Source organism: Phoenix dactylifera, chromosome 18 (assembly GCF_051530095.1).
Source record: "Phoenix dactylifera cultivar Ajwa chromosome 18, Ajwa_hap1_PhDact_Kaust_v1.1, whole genome shotgun sequence".
NCBI classification, from domain to species: Eukaryota; Viridiplantae; Streptophyta; class Magnoliopsida; order Arecales; family Arecaceae; genus Phoenix; species Phoenix dactylifera.
This window is the reverse complement of record NC_143207.1, coordinates 18,597,648-18,617,782: the sequence shown is the minus strand read 5'-3', so window position 1 is coordinate 18,617,782 and position 20,135 is coordinate 18,597,648. Positions and strand designations below refer to the sequence as shown.

The window sequence follows — 20,135 nt, the reverse complement described above, 5'->3', positions numbered from 1 at the left end:
CATGACAATCTTTTTTTTTTTTTTTTTGTGTGTGTGTGTGTAAAGTATATTTGCTACTTGGATGTGATGTGAACACAGATACGGGTGCATTGGTACTACTTGTATGTATGCATATTTGTATATTTTTTAAGATATTGTCTATGCATGTATGTTTATTTATTTTAAAAAATTGAGTTTTTAAACAATATATTTTGCAGCCAAATATGCACAATACTCTCAAAAGTATATTAGAGGAATATCGAATTAGGCACTATTTAGGTGCTTGTGAATATAAGTAACTCCAGCACAATAATCTGGTCAAAAAAAAGTTAAAAAACAAGTATAACATTGCAACTAATAAATAAAAAATAAATATAAAAATAGCATCATCCTATCTCTCTTTCTAGACATGACTACCGTACTTATTCTGCAACTCTTGGCTATGGCGATTTGGATTGATGGCGCCCTCTCCCCTCTGTTAGCCTGACCTTTGCATCTCGAATTTTCTCCTTTCTCTCCTCATCACTTCCTGCCGGCCAACTTTTGGGAGAAGTCGCCTCTATCTTTACCTCGGCTGCCTGCCGGCTTCTTCTTGTTGGAGACCTCACGCGAGCCATACCCCGGCCATGCCAGTGGTGGTGTCGGAGAGCTTAATTGGCAGTGGAAGAAGATCCAACCGTATGCTGTGATGAGATAAAGAAAAAATTACTGTGATTCAATTCTAATGGGGTCGTACAAGATCTCTTACCACCATTGTTGGAGAAGGTGGAGGTACGAGATCTCTTTGGAGAAGGTGGAGGAAGAGCAGGCGGAGAGACGGCGCTTGTTCATGATGGCGTACTCGATGCGACGGGAGAGGAGGTGGACGACGCCTGGTTGCCAAGAGTTTTTATAGCGTTCAGATATATATTAAAAAAAAGGAGAAGAAAAAAAAAAAGGAAGGAACTGACTTCGAGTAGAACTGGTTGGTGTTCGTACCATATTTGGCTTTCACGTTACAACAAAAGAAAATTAAGGGGATTCGGGAATAGCAGCGACGTAGATAGTAAGAGTAAGAGAAAGGAAACAATAACCAGAACGAGAGAGAGAGAGGAGACCAAAACTGCGATGTTGCTTTGCTTAATTAATTTTCGATGAGGTAAAGCAATGCCAGCGCATAAGCCTCGTGCATCTTGAGCACATGGATGGCTGAGATCTTAAAGATCACGATGCTTTGTATTTTTGCCGAATTACCTAATTTAACCGGCCAAGACCAAGACCTTGGTTAACCTTGAGACCATCAAAGGAATCCAGAGAAAATTTGGCGTGCTTCGAGCGCTTTTAATACGGCTAGGTGACGTAGCCCCACTCTTGTATAATCATTTAACCTGTTTAATTTAATTCAACTTCCGATTCGGGTTGATAGATTTTTTATCTATTTTGTATTTAATCTAATCCATATTTGATTCGGGATGACCATACTTTGTCATCCAATTCTCCATTTTTGGAAGATGCATTTTTTTTCCATTGTCATTTGTAACCTCCTTAAAACTGGAAGAATGTTGATCTACTCCAACAGAAACAAGTGAGAAAGCTTGTATTCATTGGGTCACGATCAATTTTCTGCTTCAACAGTTTCATTTTGTAAAGTGATCTGCACTGGTCAAATATAATTGAATTCTCTTAAAAGCAGATGTAAGGAATCTTGTAAATAGCCTTTGTACAATGAAATTATGTCTTTTCATGATTTTGCTTGAATTTTAGTCCCATCTCTCTTGTGGAATTGGCTTTGCTAAAGATAATTTGTCTAAGTGAAAAATTAGAGAGAAAAAAAAGATAAAGTTATATTCGTTTACTCCAACATCTTAACAAATAATTAATAATGACCAATAATATTACATACGACATTCACATTTATAGTTGAAGCTAACTATTTTGTGACTCAAGTAAAATAGCCTAGGAAGAATTATAAGTAGATGGTGCCACTAAAAATGTGTGATGTATGTTCACCAAAATTGCATTAGTCATATTAGTTGCATGTAAAATATTAATTTTTTTAAGTTTAATTAAAACATTGTAGTTTGACTTTCTAGTAATAATCTAAAGCTAATTATGTATGGTAATCAAAATTGCATCAATCACATGCGGTGAATGTATAATGTTTCCAGCTTAATTTCTTTCCTGTCATTGTTCTTAATTTACAATTTGTAGAGAGTACTGTTATAAGCACGCATTTTGAACAAACAAAAAAATTTATTTATAGGTGGAAGAGAATTAGCTGAACTTGAAAAGCCTGATCAAACCTAATATTCTTTGGGTCAAGCAGGGGCAAGGATTTCGTAGTTTGGGTTGGGTTTGGGTCAATTTTTTTTGGCCTAAATCTTAAAATGGCTAGATATTGGTCAAAAGTTTTGACCATTTGGGGCATAAGGGTCGAGCACTTTTCACATTTGGGTCATTTGGTCATGTTGAACCATGAGCTTAACTAAGAATATTTTGAGTAGTTGGACTATTCTCAATATATATTAATTGTTCAAATCATCTCGTTAATGCAATGTTAAAAATTTCAAAGAGACTAGATCATGTTTAGATTGGATACATTGAGGATGGAGAGCTGTAAAATAATTTAGATTGGGATCAAATTAGATAAATCAGAACATGGCTCTTGATCTGTGAGTTAGTATTGGTTGCGATGTCTTAATTTGTTGTGGGGTTAGATTGGATATGGGTCAAAATTTTGTATGCTATTATCATCATTTGACTTATTCCAAACCCAACTTGACTTGTTGGCATCCCCAGTTCTCTCTACCAATTTGCAGGAATTAGACATTGAATTGCTATGACGGTATTATATGGGCCTATGACACTGTTTATCTATACTAATGGGAACCTCAAGGCATCTTCTTTCCACTCTCCCAAAAAAAATAGCACTTAAATTTTGTTAGGAAATGCTGAAGCCACCAAAACTTAAGTTTATGTTCAACTGCCATTGCTTTTCCCCCCTTTTTATCATCCGATTGACATAAATTAGGTTAGGTATATTTCCTTAGCTTCTTTTATATTTTGGTATATCATATATAACTCATAACTCCTGATGATTTGAAAAACTCAATATTAAATGTACAAAAAAAACGTGGTCATAAGCATCCCCAGAACTTTCTTAATGCATTCTAGAGCAATTTCTAAATAATTTGTTTGTTTTATTTTTGCTTTAATAACTAAGACTTATTTTTTTATTGATAGAATAATTACAGAAGAAGAGGAAATTAACAAAAGAGATGGAGAAGATTTTATCTTTTTTTCTATCTATTTAAATCCTGTACATCTTAACGGTTATATGCTATTATCAACATTCTATATAAGAAAAATACAGCATAATTTATTTTTGCTTTAATAATTGAGATTTAATTTATTTATTAATAGAATAATTATAGAAGAAGAGAAAATAAGAGAGAGGGAGAAGACTTTCTATTTCTATCTATTTAAATTTTGTACATCTTAAGGGTTATGTACTAATATAAACAGCTACATAAAAAATAAAAAAAATTACAGCTCTCACAAACCTAAAATTATGCAAATCATGCTAATATGGTAACAAGTTATCAAAGGAAAATATAATTCTCACAATCTCTAAAATTATGCAAATTACGCTAATATAGTAATATAGTATGAAAGGAAAATACTGTTTGCTGTTCTCACAATCCTTAAAATTATGCAAATCGCGCTAACGTGGTAACATGGTATTAAAGAAAAATGCGACACTCTCAATCTTTAGAATCATGCAAATCATACTAAGATTTATTACTAATAATGCATTAATGGTTACTTTATCCAAAAATGAATTAATAGACCCCCGGCAGCCACAAGTCTGGCCTGCTGATCTTTGATGATAAAGATCTCCGCCACATGAAGTAGAACCCCGTCCGCTACCATTCTCGGGTGCACAGTTTGACCCTCAAATATCTGAACATTCCTATCTATCCAGTAATGATAAGCCAGGCAGGTCGCCCGAATCTCTAACTCTATAAGTTCGGATCTTCGAGAAGACTGAACCAGGAAACTCAGAAAGTCCTCTGTCGATGACCATCCCTGATGCAGTCCGACGGAAGCCGGGATGCACTCCCAAATCAGAGCCGCCCGCTGACAGCCGAAGAGGGCATGATGGATAGATATTCTACGTTTTTTGTTGGATAGTTATTTTATAAGATTTGACCCCAGAAACTTTTTCTTTTTGTTCCAGATTGAATAATTATTCCGTCTTTATTCTTGATCATTTAAACCCATTTCGCTAGAGGCTAGAGCAAGACCTGTTCCGCATAAAGTTATTCCAGACTTTCTTTCCATTTTTTTTTTATGCATTAGATGGTGGAAAACTGAAGAGTGACGTAAGGTGCATTGCTAATGGGATCCCAGTTCCGTGGGATATTGTGACATTACTTGATTTAGCCAAAATAGAGACGTTATAATCTGAGAGAACAGTGCATATGGCACGCCAATCAATTTAATCGAACGCATCTTCAACCATATGAAACCTTATTGTCTTCTCCTCAATTACCTCATCAATAAGAAATACCAAGTCCACTCCTTTAATTCCACCACGTCGAGGTCCACCTTGGGAACTAAAATCGCCTTGATCTTGCTACTTCCAAAAAAGTTGAAGCTTCTTGCATGAACAATAGTTTTCAAGTAGTTGTGGAAAAATACTAAAGAAATCGTACCATAGAAGTACAATAATATTGAAAATAAAACAGGTCCGATGGTAGCCACTGTTTGATAAGGAGTGATCTAAATAGAGCTGCTTCTTTAAATAATCATTGAAGGTTAAGAAGTAATAGTAAGACAAGAATAACTATCAAGAAATTGGAAATATGCATCTCGTAGATTGCCGGCATCCAAGTGTAAAATTGACATAAATGGATATTTATTCCAACTCCTTCGATCATCTTATTATTGATGACGACTTGTTATGCTTGAGGGGCGACGGACTTTAGTCCCACATCGGAAGAGTAGTAGAAAGGACTATGCCTTATAAGGAGAGGAAGCACCCCTTTTCTTCGAAGGCGCCCACGTAATGTGAGATAAACCCGTGAGGACGGCAAAGGCAGCCTGCTGAAGAGGTCCGAACCCGAATCCAGAGCGGACAATACTCTCGAGGGGACGCAGTACCTGGACACGCTCTAACCCGATGTGCTGGCACAACCTTTTCCACTGGGGGGCTATGTTAGGGGGTTGAGGGGCGACGGAGTTTAATCCCACGTTGGAAGAGTAGTAGAAAAGATTGTGTCTTCTAAAGAGGGGAAGCACCCCTTTCCTTCAAGGCGCCCACGTCAGAGGGGACGCAGTACCTGGACACGCTCTAACTCGATGTGCTGGCACAACCCTTCCCACTGGGGGGCTATGTTAGGGGGTTGAGGGGCGACGGACTTTAATCCCACGTTGGAAGAGTAGTAGAAAAGATTGTGCCTTCTAAGGAGGGGAAGCACCCCTTTCCTTCAAGGCGCCCACGTCATGTGGGACAAACCCGTGAGGACGGCAAAGGCAGCCTGCTGAAGAGGTCCGAACCCGAATCCAGAGCGGACAATACTCTCGAGGGGACGCAATACCTGGACACGCTCTAACCCGATGTGCTGGTGGCCCATGCAGGTCGCTCCCCGAACCTCGGCACAGCCCTTCCCACTGGGGGGGCTATGTTGGGGGGTTGAGGGGCGACGGATTTTAGTCCCATATCGGAAAAGTAGTTAAAAGGACTATGCCTTATAAGGAGAGGAAGCACCCCTTTCCTTCAGGGGTGCCCATGTCATATGGGACAAACCCGTGAGGACGGCAAAGACAGCCCGCTGAAGAGGCCCGAATCCAGAGCGGACAATACTCTGAAGGGGACGCAACACCTGGACACGCTCTAACCCGGCGTGGTCACCCTCACGCCAGATTTGAACCACAGCAGCTCTTATCCTCTTCTTCCATACTCCGACAGCTCTCTCGACTCCCCCGGCGTGGTCACCCTCGGGCCAAATTTGAACCACAACAAGTCTATATAAAGTCATAAGACCCTGATAACTTGCACTACAGTCATCTCCCAAGCAAGTCTGGGAGTTAAAACCTTTTAATAGTTAGTTCATGTTAACTTAAGCTGAAAGCTTCAAAGTCCAAGCCAAAGTAACAAAATATGAATTTCTTCAATTCTCTTATAGTAATAAGAAGACGAGCACTAGAAAGTCATATTTGTCGCAGAGCTGATCCATCATGCATCTTGTCCCGCAATTAACGGAAGAAATCCGCTAAATGTTTTTGGATTGATTTGATCGTAAACTAGCCCATGAGAGAATATACCTAAGAATTAAAAAATTAACAAAAATATAAAAATAATTAGAAGAGGAGAAGAGAGAAGGGATAGTTTCTATCAAGGATAGGCTTATTGCTAATGGGATGAGCCAAGTCAAACAAGCTACATTTCTTATTGTACTTTATTCCGTATAATCCACTCCACTTGTGGAGTGCAATAAGGGAGTTGGTAAGTTGGATCAAGGTAAGAGTTGACCTAGGTGCCAGAGCCAGCCTCTTGCCGAATCCTGTCAAAGCCGCAGGTTTGTCCCTCGAATCCCCCATAACAAGACTGACTTGCAACCACTGAAATTTAGAGCCACAAAGCCCCTTTGACCATTAGCCTTAATGAATGGTGCAAAAGCTATATGTGCATGAAAGTGAAAACCACCTTCTTCTTTTTTTTTTAATATATAATGGCATTTCATATAGTTCTAATATGGTACAATCTGTGAAATCAAAAAAAAAAAAAGAGTAAGGAGTACAAGAAAAAGGATATATATGCTATAGTCATCCAGATGAAGTCTCCAGAGTGTTGGGCAATGAAGAAGGCAATTCAATCTGTGTTCTGCTCACTTTCCGCACGATCACTATAAAAATGTGTGGTTTATGGTGGACTAGTGATTTTGACCAACACACTGGAGCTTGCCACATGGAATGTGAATGGCATTGGGATGCATTCATGCATAGACACAAACTTGGGGTAATCATATAGTTGAAGAGATCTAAGAAAGGGACTGATCTATTAGCCTTTGTAGGACCATTTTTATTTTCTCATATGGTGTAGGTATGCTATGAAAAGCACCAAATCTTCAAAATATAGTTCAGGTCATAGAGTGAAATAAATCTCGCGTATTAGGAAATAGGGCTATTTCTTGTGCTGCTTGAGCTGCAGCTACATTATTCCACCAAAATAACTCGCCAGTTGAACAAGACAACTCTCCATGTAAAAGCTCATTTAAATCTAAACAGCTTATCAAGTGAATCTAGTGGACTCATACATATAAATCCATCATTCCTCCTGACAGAAATTATCATGCTTCCACAACTCCTAATTTTATGATGACATGGCATGTTTGGATTGTAGAGGCAGGAGGTTAAGAGGCAGTTTTAACTTCCTTTTGTTTAATAGCCATAGCTTTGTTAGCTCCATTTATTAAGCATAATTGAGCTACTATGCAGAATTCTTGAGCGAAAGTCCATCTTAGATATGGTTTATCAAGATGTGAAATGGTCCGCTAAAGCAACATGGAAGTTATCATCCTTATTTATCAGCAGAAACAAAGCCATATATCCCATAAAGTAGGCGCACTTGCATCTTTCGGACAAAAGAATGATTCACCATCGCATCACATAATGATCATTTCGAGATCCATACATGTGGATGAATAAAAGACTCAAAATGCTTTAAGGTCTATGTAGGACACGATCTAGTAAGAGATGTCACCAAAGAAGATCAATCTTTCTTTAGCACCACCAAAGATACAACCTAAACTCTCAAAATGGAAGGCTATGTTTTTTTTTTTTTTTACTAAAACAAATATTTTATATATTAAGAGAACGAATACATTCAGTAAAACCAGCAAACAATAAGTCACTCGGTACCCTAAGCAATTTTTCCTCCTCTACCCACAAGGTGTCTTCTGACCATATACACTGTCATCCAATCTACTTCTTCGTTGGCCTTTCGGTATAGACCGCTATATCACGCATCATGTCCCAAAAGTCTCAAAATGGAAGACTATGTTTGATCAGAGAAAATATAGCCGTTGGAATTCTGAACCACTTCTGATAAAAAAATACAATTATATAAAAAGGAAAAGAAAAGGACAAGTTGTACACGTGGGGCCCAGCCGATTCATCCCACCCAAAAACTACAGCTGGTAGCCGACCTCACAACCCCTTGGTTTCTTCCACAGATCCCCCCCTTTCGACCACCCCCAACCTAGTCGCCATCCTTCGCATCTCCTTCTCTCGATACCCATGTCAATCCAAGGCCAGCTTCTCGAGGTCACAGGTGAGTTCCTCCACAATCCCTTCAAACTCGAACAGAAATCCCCCAAATCCCATCCTAAATCCGACTTCTTTCTAACTCCGCGACCTTCCGATCAGTGGTCGGATGCAGCAAGTTGAAGGATACCGAGTGGATATCCCGGCAGGATCCCTACGTCTGCCTCGAATACGCCACGACCAAGTTCCGCACCAGGACCTGCACAGGTACTTAGGATCGATTTCTTCCATTTCTCGAGCGATTTGGTTCGATTTCTCCCAGCTGGAACAAACGTTATCTGCAGATGGAGGCAGGAACCCTTGCTTTCAGGAGAAGACGACCATCCCCCTCATCGAAGGCCTCCGCGAGATCACCGTCGGCGTCTGGAACAGCAACACCCTCACCTTCGATGATTTCATCGGCAGCGGCAGGTAAAAAAAAAAAACTCTCTAACCTTCCATCTACCCTTCTCCAAGAGGGGTAAAAACAGAATCAAAACCTATAATCCAATCTTCTCCAGGGTCCAGTTGCAGAAGGTCCTCTCCGAAGGCTACGACGACTCCTCTTGGTCGCTCCAGTCTAAATCCGGAAAGTAATATCCTCAAACCCCTCTCATCGAAACTAGCCATCAAACCAATTCTACATTTGATGCAAACAATTGGGTACCCAATTCGTTTCTCAGGTTTGCCGGTGAAGTAAAGCTGATCATGCATTATGCACATGCAGGCAAAGCACAAGTAGATTATTAACCCTATTTGAACTATAATTTTTCGATCGACTGGTCGACGTCGAGAACAACCCTGAAACCCTAATTTCTTATTGCAGAAACCTTGGAAGTCCGAAGCTCCGACGAGCTATGGACAAACAGCTCCGGCGTACAATCCGGCGGCTCCATATGCTCCTTCCTATCCTCCGATCGGAGGATACCCTGCTGCGAGCCCTTATCCGGCAGCATATCCTCCATCGCTGTACCCATCACCAGCTAATCCTGCTCCTTATCAAACAGCAGCATACCCTCCCCCACCAATGCAGCCCCAAGCCTACCCAACTACAGCATATCCACACACCCAAGCATACCCACAAGCCACCTACCCATCTCAGCCTTATCCCCCTCCACCCTCTTATCCACCAGGTAAATGAAACAACTTCCCCCCTGTTTTGATCTCACTGAAAAATAAAACATTTGCATGATATCATTGTGTGTGATTTTGTGCATGCAGCACCATACCCAGGGGTTTATCCTCCACCACCATATTAATGGGAGAAGGAATGCGGTTGCTACTGAGAGTCCAGTGTTGGTAGCTCATATGTGCAATACATGCTACTGTGGTTGTGGCTTTTTTTTGTTCTTCTGTTGCAAAAATGCTTGCTGGAAAGTTAAAAACTGGTACAGAATTGCTGCCATCAAAAGCAATGATGTTACAAGTAGTTTGTGGAAATGCATGAGATTCCTTTTTTCCTAGCAAGGGCAGAGACTATCTTTTGCAACTCAAATATTTCCTCCTCTCGCTGACGGAGCTCCTGTTTCAATTTCTCTATATCCTCAACATGCTTGCAGTGATGTAAACATGTTCGTTGCCTTTTTGAATCGTTGGTCTCATCTTGTGCTGTCCTCTTGTTTAATGGATCGCATCCATTAGCCGGGGCGGCAGCTCTCATCCTTCGAACATAGAAGCTGATGCTTTTCCCAGTACTGATTTCCAAGAACACATTCTTCTGAGGTCGACCGTTGGAGTCCTGAATGTAGGAAAGGAAATGTAGAGATTTTCAGTCTTCTAACAAAATCATGGTTTGCTAGAGTTCTCCCAATGGATAAATCCTTGCTCACAACCAACATCCAAGATATTTTTGAGAAGATACAACATTATATGCAGAATGAAGCAAAGTATAGACAGGAAGTAAAGAAAAATCTTAAGAGTCTCAGTTATGTAAAATATAAGACTGCTTTAAAGATGAATATAACTGTGTCATTAGCACGAAATAAAGACTTGGCGTTGTACAGGGTAATACAGTCTGAGGGCCTGCTCTTATGTCCAATCACTGTGATATCTCCCAAGAAGAGTAAAAGTTGTTGAGAAAATCATGTAAGATAGAAATCTGAGGTACTGTGTGAGGTTACTGATATCCCTAATCCCTAGTTCAGATAACAGAGTCCGCTAGAAGGGCAATTTTTTTTTGGGTGTATTCGTTCGTACCCGCTGTGAATGATACATCCACTTCAGCAGCAGCCAAAAAAAAAAAAAAAGTAATTTTCCATATCTTCCTGCTATATACAAAGCGTGAAAATTTCTATCCACGGGCATTTTTGGTCATTAGATTCATTCCAACTCATAAAAAGCATTGTATTTTAAATGAGATTTCCACTACTATCCCAAATTTCAAGAAACACTATTCTCGTCACTCTGTTCCCAACTTACCATGAAAAGCTATTGGATCACCTTTTACATATCATCCACACTCAGAGTTTAAATCCTCCCTAACCTCAAGAATTCAACAACCTCGATAATTCAACTGCTCGGTTCATGTAACAAAATCCACCACCCGGCATTCACTCCAGCCATTTGTCTAGCTCATGTCGAACAAATTTACCTGGCCACACCAGTTACTGCTAATAAGATCGTTTATGTCAAGAAAGCTCTCAATACTCAGCTAAGCCACCATGGACTATTGGAGAAAGAGTAAAAATACAGCATCTGGAGACAGTGCTGTAACTATTGCACTCTAGTTGAAAAGGCTGTGTACCATAGCCTGTTGTCCTATTTCATAATACCCCTATTCCCATCATGAATGTTGGATATCCAGAACAGATGCAAATAACCCCCACACCAGGCACATCCTCTTAAGCCTCACTCAACTACTCTCCTCTCCTTAAACGGGATTCTGAGAAGAAACAAATAAACAAAAGAATAAAAGAACACCACCTAGAGTTAGATGAGGTCGATGTGGCCATCCAAATGAAATCAACCCTTAGTGGGAGCTAGAATAGGGCCAAGCAATTGTGATTATAATTAGAACTCATATTTTCCCATAGATAATAAATTTTAACACCTACCAATGATCAACTGATTAAGCCTCCGTAAAAACAAACACAATAGTATAAAAAGAGTAAACTAACAGCTTTGGCTTACAAATCACAACCAAGAGAGTAAAATCACAACTACGGCTTCCATTTAGCCTAGAACTTGGTTAATTTCCCTCAACTAAGAGAAAGTAGTTCTTTTGATTAGTTTATTTTGAGAACTAAATCTAGCACATTGGATGAATGATAAATGTTCATTTTGAATTGTCTAAAAATATTATAAGTTAAATGTTTGATCTTTTAAGAATGCAAGAATCAAGCTTGTGATTGGCTTTAAGAGCATTTTGCATGTGCCTATTGACAAGTCCCTAGAAACAGGATAAGGGAATCCATGGCCACTTCAAACCCGGAAACTACTTACTTCCAAGGGGAGGTTATGATATGCATCAATGAGATAATTGGGTATAAAACTAAGCCCTAATAGCTAATGTAATATTTTAAGCACCAAATCTGAACTTCAACCAATATTTACACTAGTGTTACTTGGTAGTACATGTGGAAAGGCATATTTCCATGCCATTCCTTCAGGCATTAGTGCAACGGTAAGGTTGCTCCACTGTGAGCTAGGTGTCACATGTTCGAAGCATGGAACAACCTCTCTACACATGAAGGTAAGGCTGTATACATCTGATCCTCCCCGAACCCATAGTGGTGGGGGCTTCATGCACCGTGATGCTTCTTTTTATATTTCCATGCCATTCCTTGCCTACATACAGCTCCTAGACATCTGTTTTATACAAAGTAAAACACTACAAACCAATAGATGTGAAATCCATCTACAGCTTCCCTTATGTCTAATCAGGCAATCAACTTCCTAGCCTTAACCAATGATAGGTGTTCTCAATGGACTAATGATTTTACCAGTATTGTAAAGATGTTCTGCCATGTCATGCTGTATCATTCTTTTTAGCTCACTATAACAGATACATGCTTGCAGATTACATTAAAAAACTCAACAAGATCTAGAATTTAGCTTGAAAACTTCTAAGCTGAAGTTATTACTCTCCAAGCTTCACACAAAAAGTTTTTAATAAGAGAGCAAATATAACTGAAGGGTGAGGTCTAAATGATCTATAAAACAATTCGTAGTTGAAATTCTCCGCTTGTGGTGTCCATGCCACCACATACTCTTGCTCGTCCCTGCACCAGCCTCCTAACACTTTGACTGGTTCTTCAATACTTGTTTCCATTGGCTACTATTTAACTTTGCATTTGCAGGGTTTTTACTCCTTTTACATTACGTCAATGTACTTCTTATAACAGCAACACTATACTCCAACAATTCTAACGTGTTCCAATTTTCAAATGTATTAGGAGAGTTCAAGCAGACAAAATGCCTTCATATTCCTCCTCGGCACTTACATTTTTCCACATTTTTGACACTTCAACCTGAATCTGAAATCCACACCTCGCCAAGGATATTTAGGTATAGATAAATATCATTGACTCTATAACATTTATTATTAGTCTCTGAGAAACTAATTCCCCCTAAAACATTTATAAAAAATCCCTTTCTGTTTGACTTATATGTTTCCCATTTTCCATATCTTACTCTCTACTACTTTTTTCCGTACATATTACTCTCCACTACTTAACATAATGTGTTAGACCCACTCCCATTTCTTGTATTGGTTTCTGAACACAGTACTTAGCAAAGCACTTTTCAATCATGTGTTACCTCCTGCTTGAATTGATACTAAAAGATCAGATGAACATGTAACGAGATAATACCATCCAAAAGAAGAAAGTTGCAGAAGAGAAAGATCATTTAAGTCAGCTAAGGAGCACTGTAGTTGAAAAACATAGTGATCTGCAGTGCATACCCTGCTTTCTGAGGCTTCTATTCCTTTAAATGCTTCATCAGCCTCTCTGGCATCCTTGAAAACAGCAAATGTCGAATAGCTAGGGCCTCGGACTTTTAGATCATTCTGCAAAAGAAACTTTTATTACATTTCTGAAAACACAAAATACACTCCAAAGACATAAAGCATGAGTAGTCAAATACCTTAATATCAACATTATAATTCTCAGGAAATAATTTCAGGAGCTCTTGATAAGGCCCGTCAACTGGTATTTTGTGAAGTAGCAGCTTTGCTTGATCAGAGTCAGATAACTGGAAAGTGGAAGTTTGACAGATTAGTCAAGTGTCTTCAACAAACAAATAAGACTTTGTTTCCTACTTCTTACAGACATTGTCGTCAACAACAGATATGGGATCGTCAAATCCATGTTCGAGCTTAGCTAGAACCAGCTTCATTGCAGCTTTTGCATCATTTAAGCAATTATGTGGTTCACCTTCTGCTCGGAGTGCAAAACCCAATACAGACTGCCATAAGAAAACAACTAACATGAGAAAAAGTGTAATGCTGAATAAAGATAAATAAGGAAACAGAGCATGCCTAAACAAATCATATACTTTATGCTGGGTTGGGGAGGGGGTTAGACGTGCAGTTGTGCTATATGACAGTCCACGTGCTGCACAGCACATACTGGAAGGGACCAGCCTGCTAATTCTTTCTTCAATAAGCTTCTAAATTGAACCTATTTTACAACTCCTAGACCCACTAAGACACAATATGAATACATTGGTTTGCACCTACCAGATTACCCTCTTAAAGAGTGATGAAGCAGTGGGCCCACTTTACATAGCCTACTACCCAAGTAAGAGCCCAGTCTTTCCTTGTGTCATCACCAGGACTCAGGGTTTCAAAAAGCGGCTGCCTTCTGAAGGCATAAAGGTACCACATTGTGCCTAAGCAATATGAGGCTGTTTAGATGGGCACCTATGTAGCTCAACTTTAAAAAAATATTAAATGATAAATAAATTTATAATAATAGATAAAAAACAGAAATATAGAACTAGCTCAGTAAGATTATGAAAAAAATAAGAAAAAATATGCAGATGAAGGCTCAGATATCCAAGGCTTAGGCTTATCTGGGCCACTTGGTGACCACCATGTGACCTATCTACACACAAAGGCAGCCTGGACCTTATGCAGGCCAATTAGGAGCCAGATAGGCATATGCAGAAGCATAGACCACTTTTAGAAAAAATGGGAGGGCAAGCATCCAGGGCTCTCCCCTACATCCACGCCCTAGAGCATCAAAAAACCTTCTCTTTGCTCTACTCTCTCCCTTCTGGTATAGGTACCTGATAAGACTAAACGGGAACTTGTGCAAAGGTGTCATCATTTCAAGTGGGGATTCACGACAAGTAAAAGGTTTGGAGGTCATGCCACGTCACTACAAGACTGTAGCTACGAGATCTTTCCATTAGCATACGACAACCCATACCCATGATGATCATTTAGAACATGCATGTCTGCATTCATGAAATATTTTTGCTTGCCATGCTTTTATCCTTGCAACTAATGACATGAATATTTGAATTCTGTTCCTAACTATCATGCTCTCAGTCATCATTAAAAAAATCCAAGTTGTCCTAATTCAGATATTGATAGGCATCACAATTTTGGCATTAACCCATGATTCTGCAGGTCAGACATTGAGTTTCAAACCTTTTTATCACCTTTATTTTACACTACTCAAAAAGCACATAAGGCAAGTTTAACTTAAGCATGATTTTTATTTAGACTTGTTCTATCTTTTTGTTTAGATGCACTAAACCTAACATCAATTATCCAATTGTTGATTATTATTAACTGCCAACTTTTGATACTTATCCAAACGATGAAGATCAAAAATATAATGGGAATAGCTACCCTCATTTTTGATCAAGCTCTATGAAGAGAGCCATGTGAATGATCTTTATTGATTCCATCATTTGATATCAATGATGAATAAGAATACAAAGATGTCATAATATATGATCTTCAGAAGAAAAACAGATATGGCCTCTTTCTGGAGCTTCAATCATAGTGCAATTTTTTACAAGACCGTGTCAATATATAATTAACCATGGTTAAAAATTCCCCTCGAATTATTACCTAAATTTGGGAGCTGAAGATAAAGAATAAGATCCATTTCATAGATATATAGATCCATGTTATCATGATGGAGATCCACAGCATTCACTGTTTTCTGTAAGAGGACTATTTATCAGCCAAGAGATTATTTATTAGTCATGAAGACGATTGGGTTGATCTTTTTCCTTTGGAAGAAAATTGAGTCGATGTTTTCAAAAGAGGAATTAAATGCAAAGGAGTATAACCATGAAGGTGCATCATCAAATTCATTAAGGAAGATCAAAGTTAATTTCATATGACTAAATGATGAGAAAAAATATAAACATACTAACCAATGTTGTTATGTTCACAAACTATAGAGCAAGTTGAACCAGAAACTTATGGTGGAAAAAGGGAGCTAAATATATGTTCTTTTATGGAATATAAAAAAATAAATGAGGAGAAAACGTGCAGAAATCTAATGGCAGGTTTATCATGAAACATGATGGAATGTCCACCTCAAACAGTCTATCAGCAGTCAAATCCCTGCACATGAAGCTGCATTACCATCTTCATGAAGGATAAGAGAAAAAATAAAGTCATGTACTTCATCACGAATCAGAAATCCATGCTTTAAATTTCATGTTGATGATGAGGAATGCACTTCGGAGATATGAGGTAAAAGAAGTTTCATACTGCAAGCAAATTAATTGAACAATGAAAAGAAAACACAATAACAAATCTTTCAGCCTCTAAGCACAATTTGAAATAAATTACAAAAAGTAAAATTGCCAGAAAAGTCAATGTCAAGAAGATAAAACAGAAACTCATTTTTTCAGAAAATACCTTACACAAATTGTTTAAAGAAGGTGAACCATTAGCTAAGTCTAAATATTTGAAGATGTGGCATGTGTCAATAACTCGTCGATGATCAATTTTTAGTGCTGCATAGTTTAAAAGCAAGAAGTTAGAAAATGACAAAATCTTGTATTTAATCCAATCAAATACTATACAATGTTGTAGTTAATCCATTTAAATACTACAAAACTATGACAAGTATGCGCATTAATATACATAGAATACCTCGTAAATCATTATGTAAAGAGTGGCCAACTAAAATAGTCCCATGAGATAAAAGCTTCTTAACGGATTTCTGCAAAAATGCCAGATTAACTTGGTGCAAGAAAAAGAGTAACTTATAAACTTACGGTGGTTAATACAACCTGTACATCAGCTAATGAACAACTAACTCCCTCCAAATCTTTAGCAGATATCCCAGTGATGTCTGTTATATAGTCAGCAACAGCTTTATTGGGATTTACGAGTTTATCAAGTTTAACCTGAAAGTACGACTATTCTTAAAAGCTTGTATGAACTCAGACAGAAATAGCAAACATATGTAGATGCACTCATATGTATATAAATGCATGCGTGCATGCTCAGGAAGCACATTGACTTCAAACCACATGTCATGGCGATATCTTAGCCATACCTAGATACCAATACTTGTTAGATACTTCTCAGGTGCGTGTCCAATACTTGTGTTAAGTAGTTTTTTTAAAAAAATAAAAAAAACACTCTGGATACCTCCTGAATACAGTTAGATGCTTCCACAATAACTCCAAAAATGCAGAGGAGGGTCAATTTCATAGTCAGTGATATTAATTTTACAATATGGAGTATGTTTTATGGTCCATGGAATAATGACTACATGACCAGCTTGTAAAAGATAATCATGTGTTATTTCATACATTCATAGATGTTGAATTTTTGATGTATCCTTGCTGTATCTTATCTTACTTTTTCCAGATTTGCCATATCAATTTATCTGTATCATGTCTTATCCATATCCCATATTCCTATCCATGTTTCATAGTTGCGTGCATACATGCATAAATACATTATGTGCAAATGCCTTTAACATCATGATAAACTACAGAATAGAAGACCAGGACATCAAGCGAAGAAGTAATTTACCTCCAAATTTTCATCTACTGCACAAACTTGTACAACGGCTTCAGTACCATCCTCACACAGAACCATCTCACAGTCAATCGAAATCATAGTTTTTGATTTCATTACTTCAGAAACTTTACCTAGCGGCATGAACATCCACTCCTGCCAAATCATACCATCAAATTATTATATTTCAGTATCATGACATGGGATTTAAACACTCCAATGGTAGGATGTCCTCAGATTCCTAAATCAGACAAACATTGCATATCTAACAGTCCAGTAGCCTATATGATGAATTTACCAGCAACTCATAATTAAAAAATTAACTGAATTCAGCATTTCAAAGTACCAGGTGTTTAAGTGAATTTACCAATACATCGAGGCATTCCTCTGCCATCGAACTTTATAAATTGGATAATAATGACGGAATTATTTTGTAGTAAAATATCATCAGTAAATAATTGTTCGCTACATTATTTGTATTTTGTCAAGTAGACTGTCATTCTTGTTGACAGTTACAGAAAAGGATAAGAAAAGAAATTTCAAAAGCTTAATCCCTTGTTGTTCCCATATATGACATGGGTGTCAAGTGTATAGCTGTTCAAAAGAATCTAGCAGATGAATATTTAAAAATTTTGATAAGGGAACAAATATATATATCTTTTAGATGGGTATAAGTATGTTTAGATGCATGCTATTGATGAATAATTAGTCAAACCAATTATTCCACATCTTTATAAAATTCATAAAATCTTTGTCAAGTATAGTGTTAGACTTAACAATTTTTATCTGAAAGTGTCAAGAAGATTCCCAGGTGTCCAGCCCATCAAGAAACCCAAGAATTGGGGTATCCACATAACACTAGATTTTTCTTTTGCTGACTTAAACATGAAAATGATTTTACAGTATGATCCATCAATGACAAGAGAGAAAATAAATAAATATTAAATGTATGACACTAATATCTGTAAGAATAAGAACCCCACGAGCATAATGAATCTTTTTAATCAAATTCAAGAACAAGGGTAGGTGAGCAAGGGCATACATGAGTTGCATCGGCAGATCAAGGCACTACAAAAACTGTCTCTACCCAGAAGTTATGGCATGTGCAAAATGTAAAGAATCAAGTGCAAGATGAAACCAAACCTCATCGTGGGACGGGAAAGAATAAAATCGTGGGTAATGCGGATGTTCCATCGTCAAACGGACCAGTCTCTGCATTTGCACACATATAGGTCACTGACAATAATGAACTGATTTGACATCCTGAAAATTCAATTTTGCTAGCAAAGGTTTATGCACAAAACAAACTGAGCAAGAGCTATTATTCTAAAATTGAAAACACAAAATGACTTCCTTTCAAAAAAGGGCATAGCCAGACCACCCACAAATCTAAAGGTGGTCCAACTCATCAAAAAAAAAAAAACAAAAATCAGCTAATGGAGATACTAAACGCATATTTTGATGTCTCCGAAATAAGAGAAGAAAGGTAGTCAATAATGTTAGCAGGATAGTCATCATACGGAAGAGAAGCAACTTAAAGCAGTTTTCATCAAATGAGATACTGCAAGTAAAATCCAAAAGAATGCCTAACCTAAAATCAGAACACCAAGCAACATATACCTGCTGAGGGGACTCTTGGCCTGGAAAGTCAGAGATGAACTTCTCAAAGGCTTTGTATTCCGTAATACGTCTTATCATTTTTCGAAAAAACTGAAACCAAGACAGTATAAAAGCATCAAAGCTATTGAATGACAAGTGTTTTGTTCATACTAATGCAAAGCCTTCTGCACTAGTTACCTTCTGATCTTTTTCCTGGAACGTTTGCAGAAAAGCAACTAATATATCTTTAGACTTTCTCATTGGATCGTAGACAGCGCCGTATGACAAACTATTACTATGCAAAAAATCTTTCCACCCTCCTTCACGACCTTTTAATCCTTGTTTCTGGGTGAGCCTCACAATCTCAGCAAGAACCTGACAGAAATACTTGAGCCAAGCTAAGAATGCAACACAAGCTTTTTGTAACTAATGACACAGCAAATATAGCAATTCCTTATGAAGCATGACCACTAGTTATCTGAACCCTTAGTTAACCTATTTCTTGAGTATTATAACACAATTATATAAACTTTGATCGTAGTAAATTCCTTGCCAGAATAACACAATTAAATAAACACGACGAAGCTGTCTTCATCATCCATGACTAAACGTCACACAGCATAACGAGCCCGGTAAGGAAGAAAGTCACAGAAGATACGGATAGGATCACAAATACATGGAAAATAGAAAGAGTGAAGGTAAGTACCTCCCTGTCTGCGTTCAAGATCGGTTCCTCCATTGGAGAGGATTAAAGAAAAAAAAAAAGCAGCTAAAACGAAAGGGGAGAAGAATCAAAAATTGGTGGAAAGAGGAGATATCCCTGGTTTTTGTCCCCGCCGAAACACCTTGCGGCTCTCGATTTCGCTCGCTTCGGCTCTTTTATTACATTCCTAGGGCTGGGAAGTGGGAGGGAGCGGCTTAGCGCACGGACCCGCGAATCCGCCCGCAGAAGAGTTCGGGTTCGGGATCGTGTTTTTTGGACCCGGTAAAATCCGAACCCGATCCAATCATGAGCGGGTTGCAGTGTTGGCATGAGTTTTTTTTTAAAATGTTTGCAGATGAGTTAAAATAGCCGTTAAATTTCTCACGGCATGCATTGCACGGCATCTGCATCATGGAGGTTTCACCTCGCTCTCGTCGGATCATAACAGTAGAAGCAATCCAACGGTTGTGACTTGAATTAAGCTTAAAAGGAAGCTTGAGGGGCCTATGTTCGTATTCCAAGAAGTTCATGTGTTCTGGGAGGCGAACAGGACTGCTAAGTTGCCTTACTTATTGCTAGTATTTTGATATGGTCCTATAGATGAATAATGTTGTCATC

General features: G+C 38.2%; 2 protein-coding genes across 4 annotated transcripts; one reads left to right on the top strand and one right to left on the bottom strand.

The window, feature by feature from the left end:
* Nucleotides 1-8,115: 8,115 nt before the first annotated feature.
* Nucleotides 8,116-9,735, top strand: LOC103711932 (elicitor-responsive protein 1-like). Its single transcript, XM_008798255.6, has 7 exons — nucleotides 8,116-8,296; nucleotides 8,392-8,496; nucleotides 8,574-8,700; nucleotides 8,790-8,861; nucleotides 8,952-9,006; nucleotides 9,095-9,401; nucleotides 9,490-9,735. The coding sequence occupies exons 1-7, from the start codon at nucleotides 8,263-8,265 to the stop codon at nucleotides 9,525-9,527; spliced, it is 738 nt and encodes a 245-aa protein (XP_008796477.4). The 5' UTR covers nucleotides 8,116-8,262; the 3' UTR covers nucleotides 9,528-9,735.
* LOC103711931 (small RNA degrading nuclease 1-like) lies at nucleotides 9,639-19,706 on the bottom strand. 3 transcript variants are annotated; one of them, XM_008798251.6, is made up of 12 exons: nucleotides 19,521-19,706; nucleotides 19,013-19,189; nucleotides 18,836-18,925; nucleotides 18,359-18,427; nucleotides 17,231-17,371; nucleotides 16,477-16,593; nucleotides 16,337-16,406; nucleotides 16,100-16,197; nucleotides 13,540-13,674; nucleotides 13,354-13,461; nucleotides 13,172-13,276; nucleotides 9,639-10,006 (listed from the first exon to the last, which is right to left on the bottom strand). In XM_008798251.6, exons 1-12 carry the CDS (start codon nucleotides 19,551-19,553, stop codon nucleotides 9,689-9,691), a joined length of 1,461 nt encoding a protein of 486 aa, XP_008796473.4. In that variant the 5' UTR covers nucleotides 19,554-19,706; the 3' UTR covers nucleotides 9,639-9,688. The 3 variants fall into 3 exon arrangements, with proteins under 3 accessions (XP_008796473.4, XP_008796474.4, XP_008796475.4); XM_008798252.6 differs by lacking the exons at nucleotides 16,100-16,197; nucleotides 16,337-16,406 and having other exon boundaries at nucleotides 16,462-16,593; nucleotides 19,521-19,693; XM_008798253.6 differs by lacking the exons at nucleotides 16,100-16,197; nucleotides 16,337-16,406 and having other exon boundaries at nucleotides 19,521-19,693.
* Nucleotides 19,707-20,135: the final 429 nt, after the last annotated feature.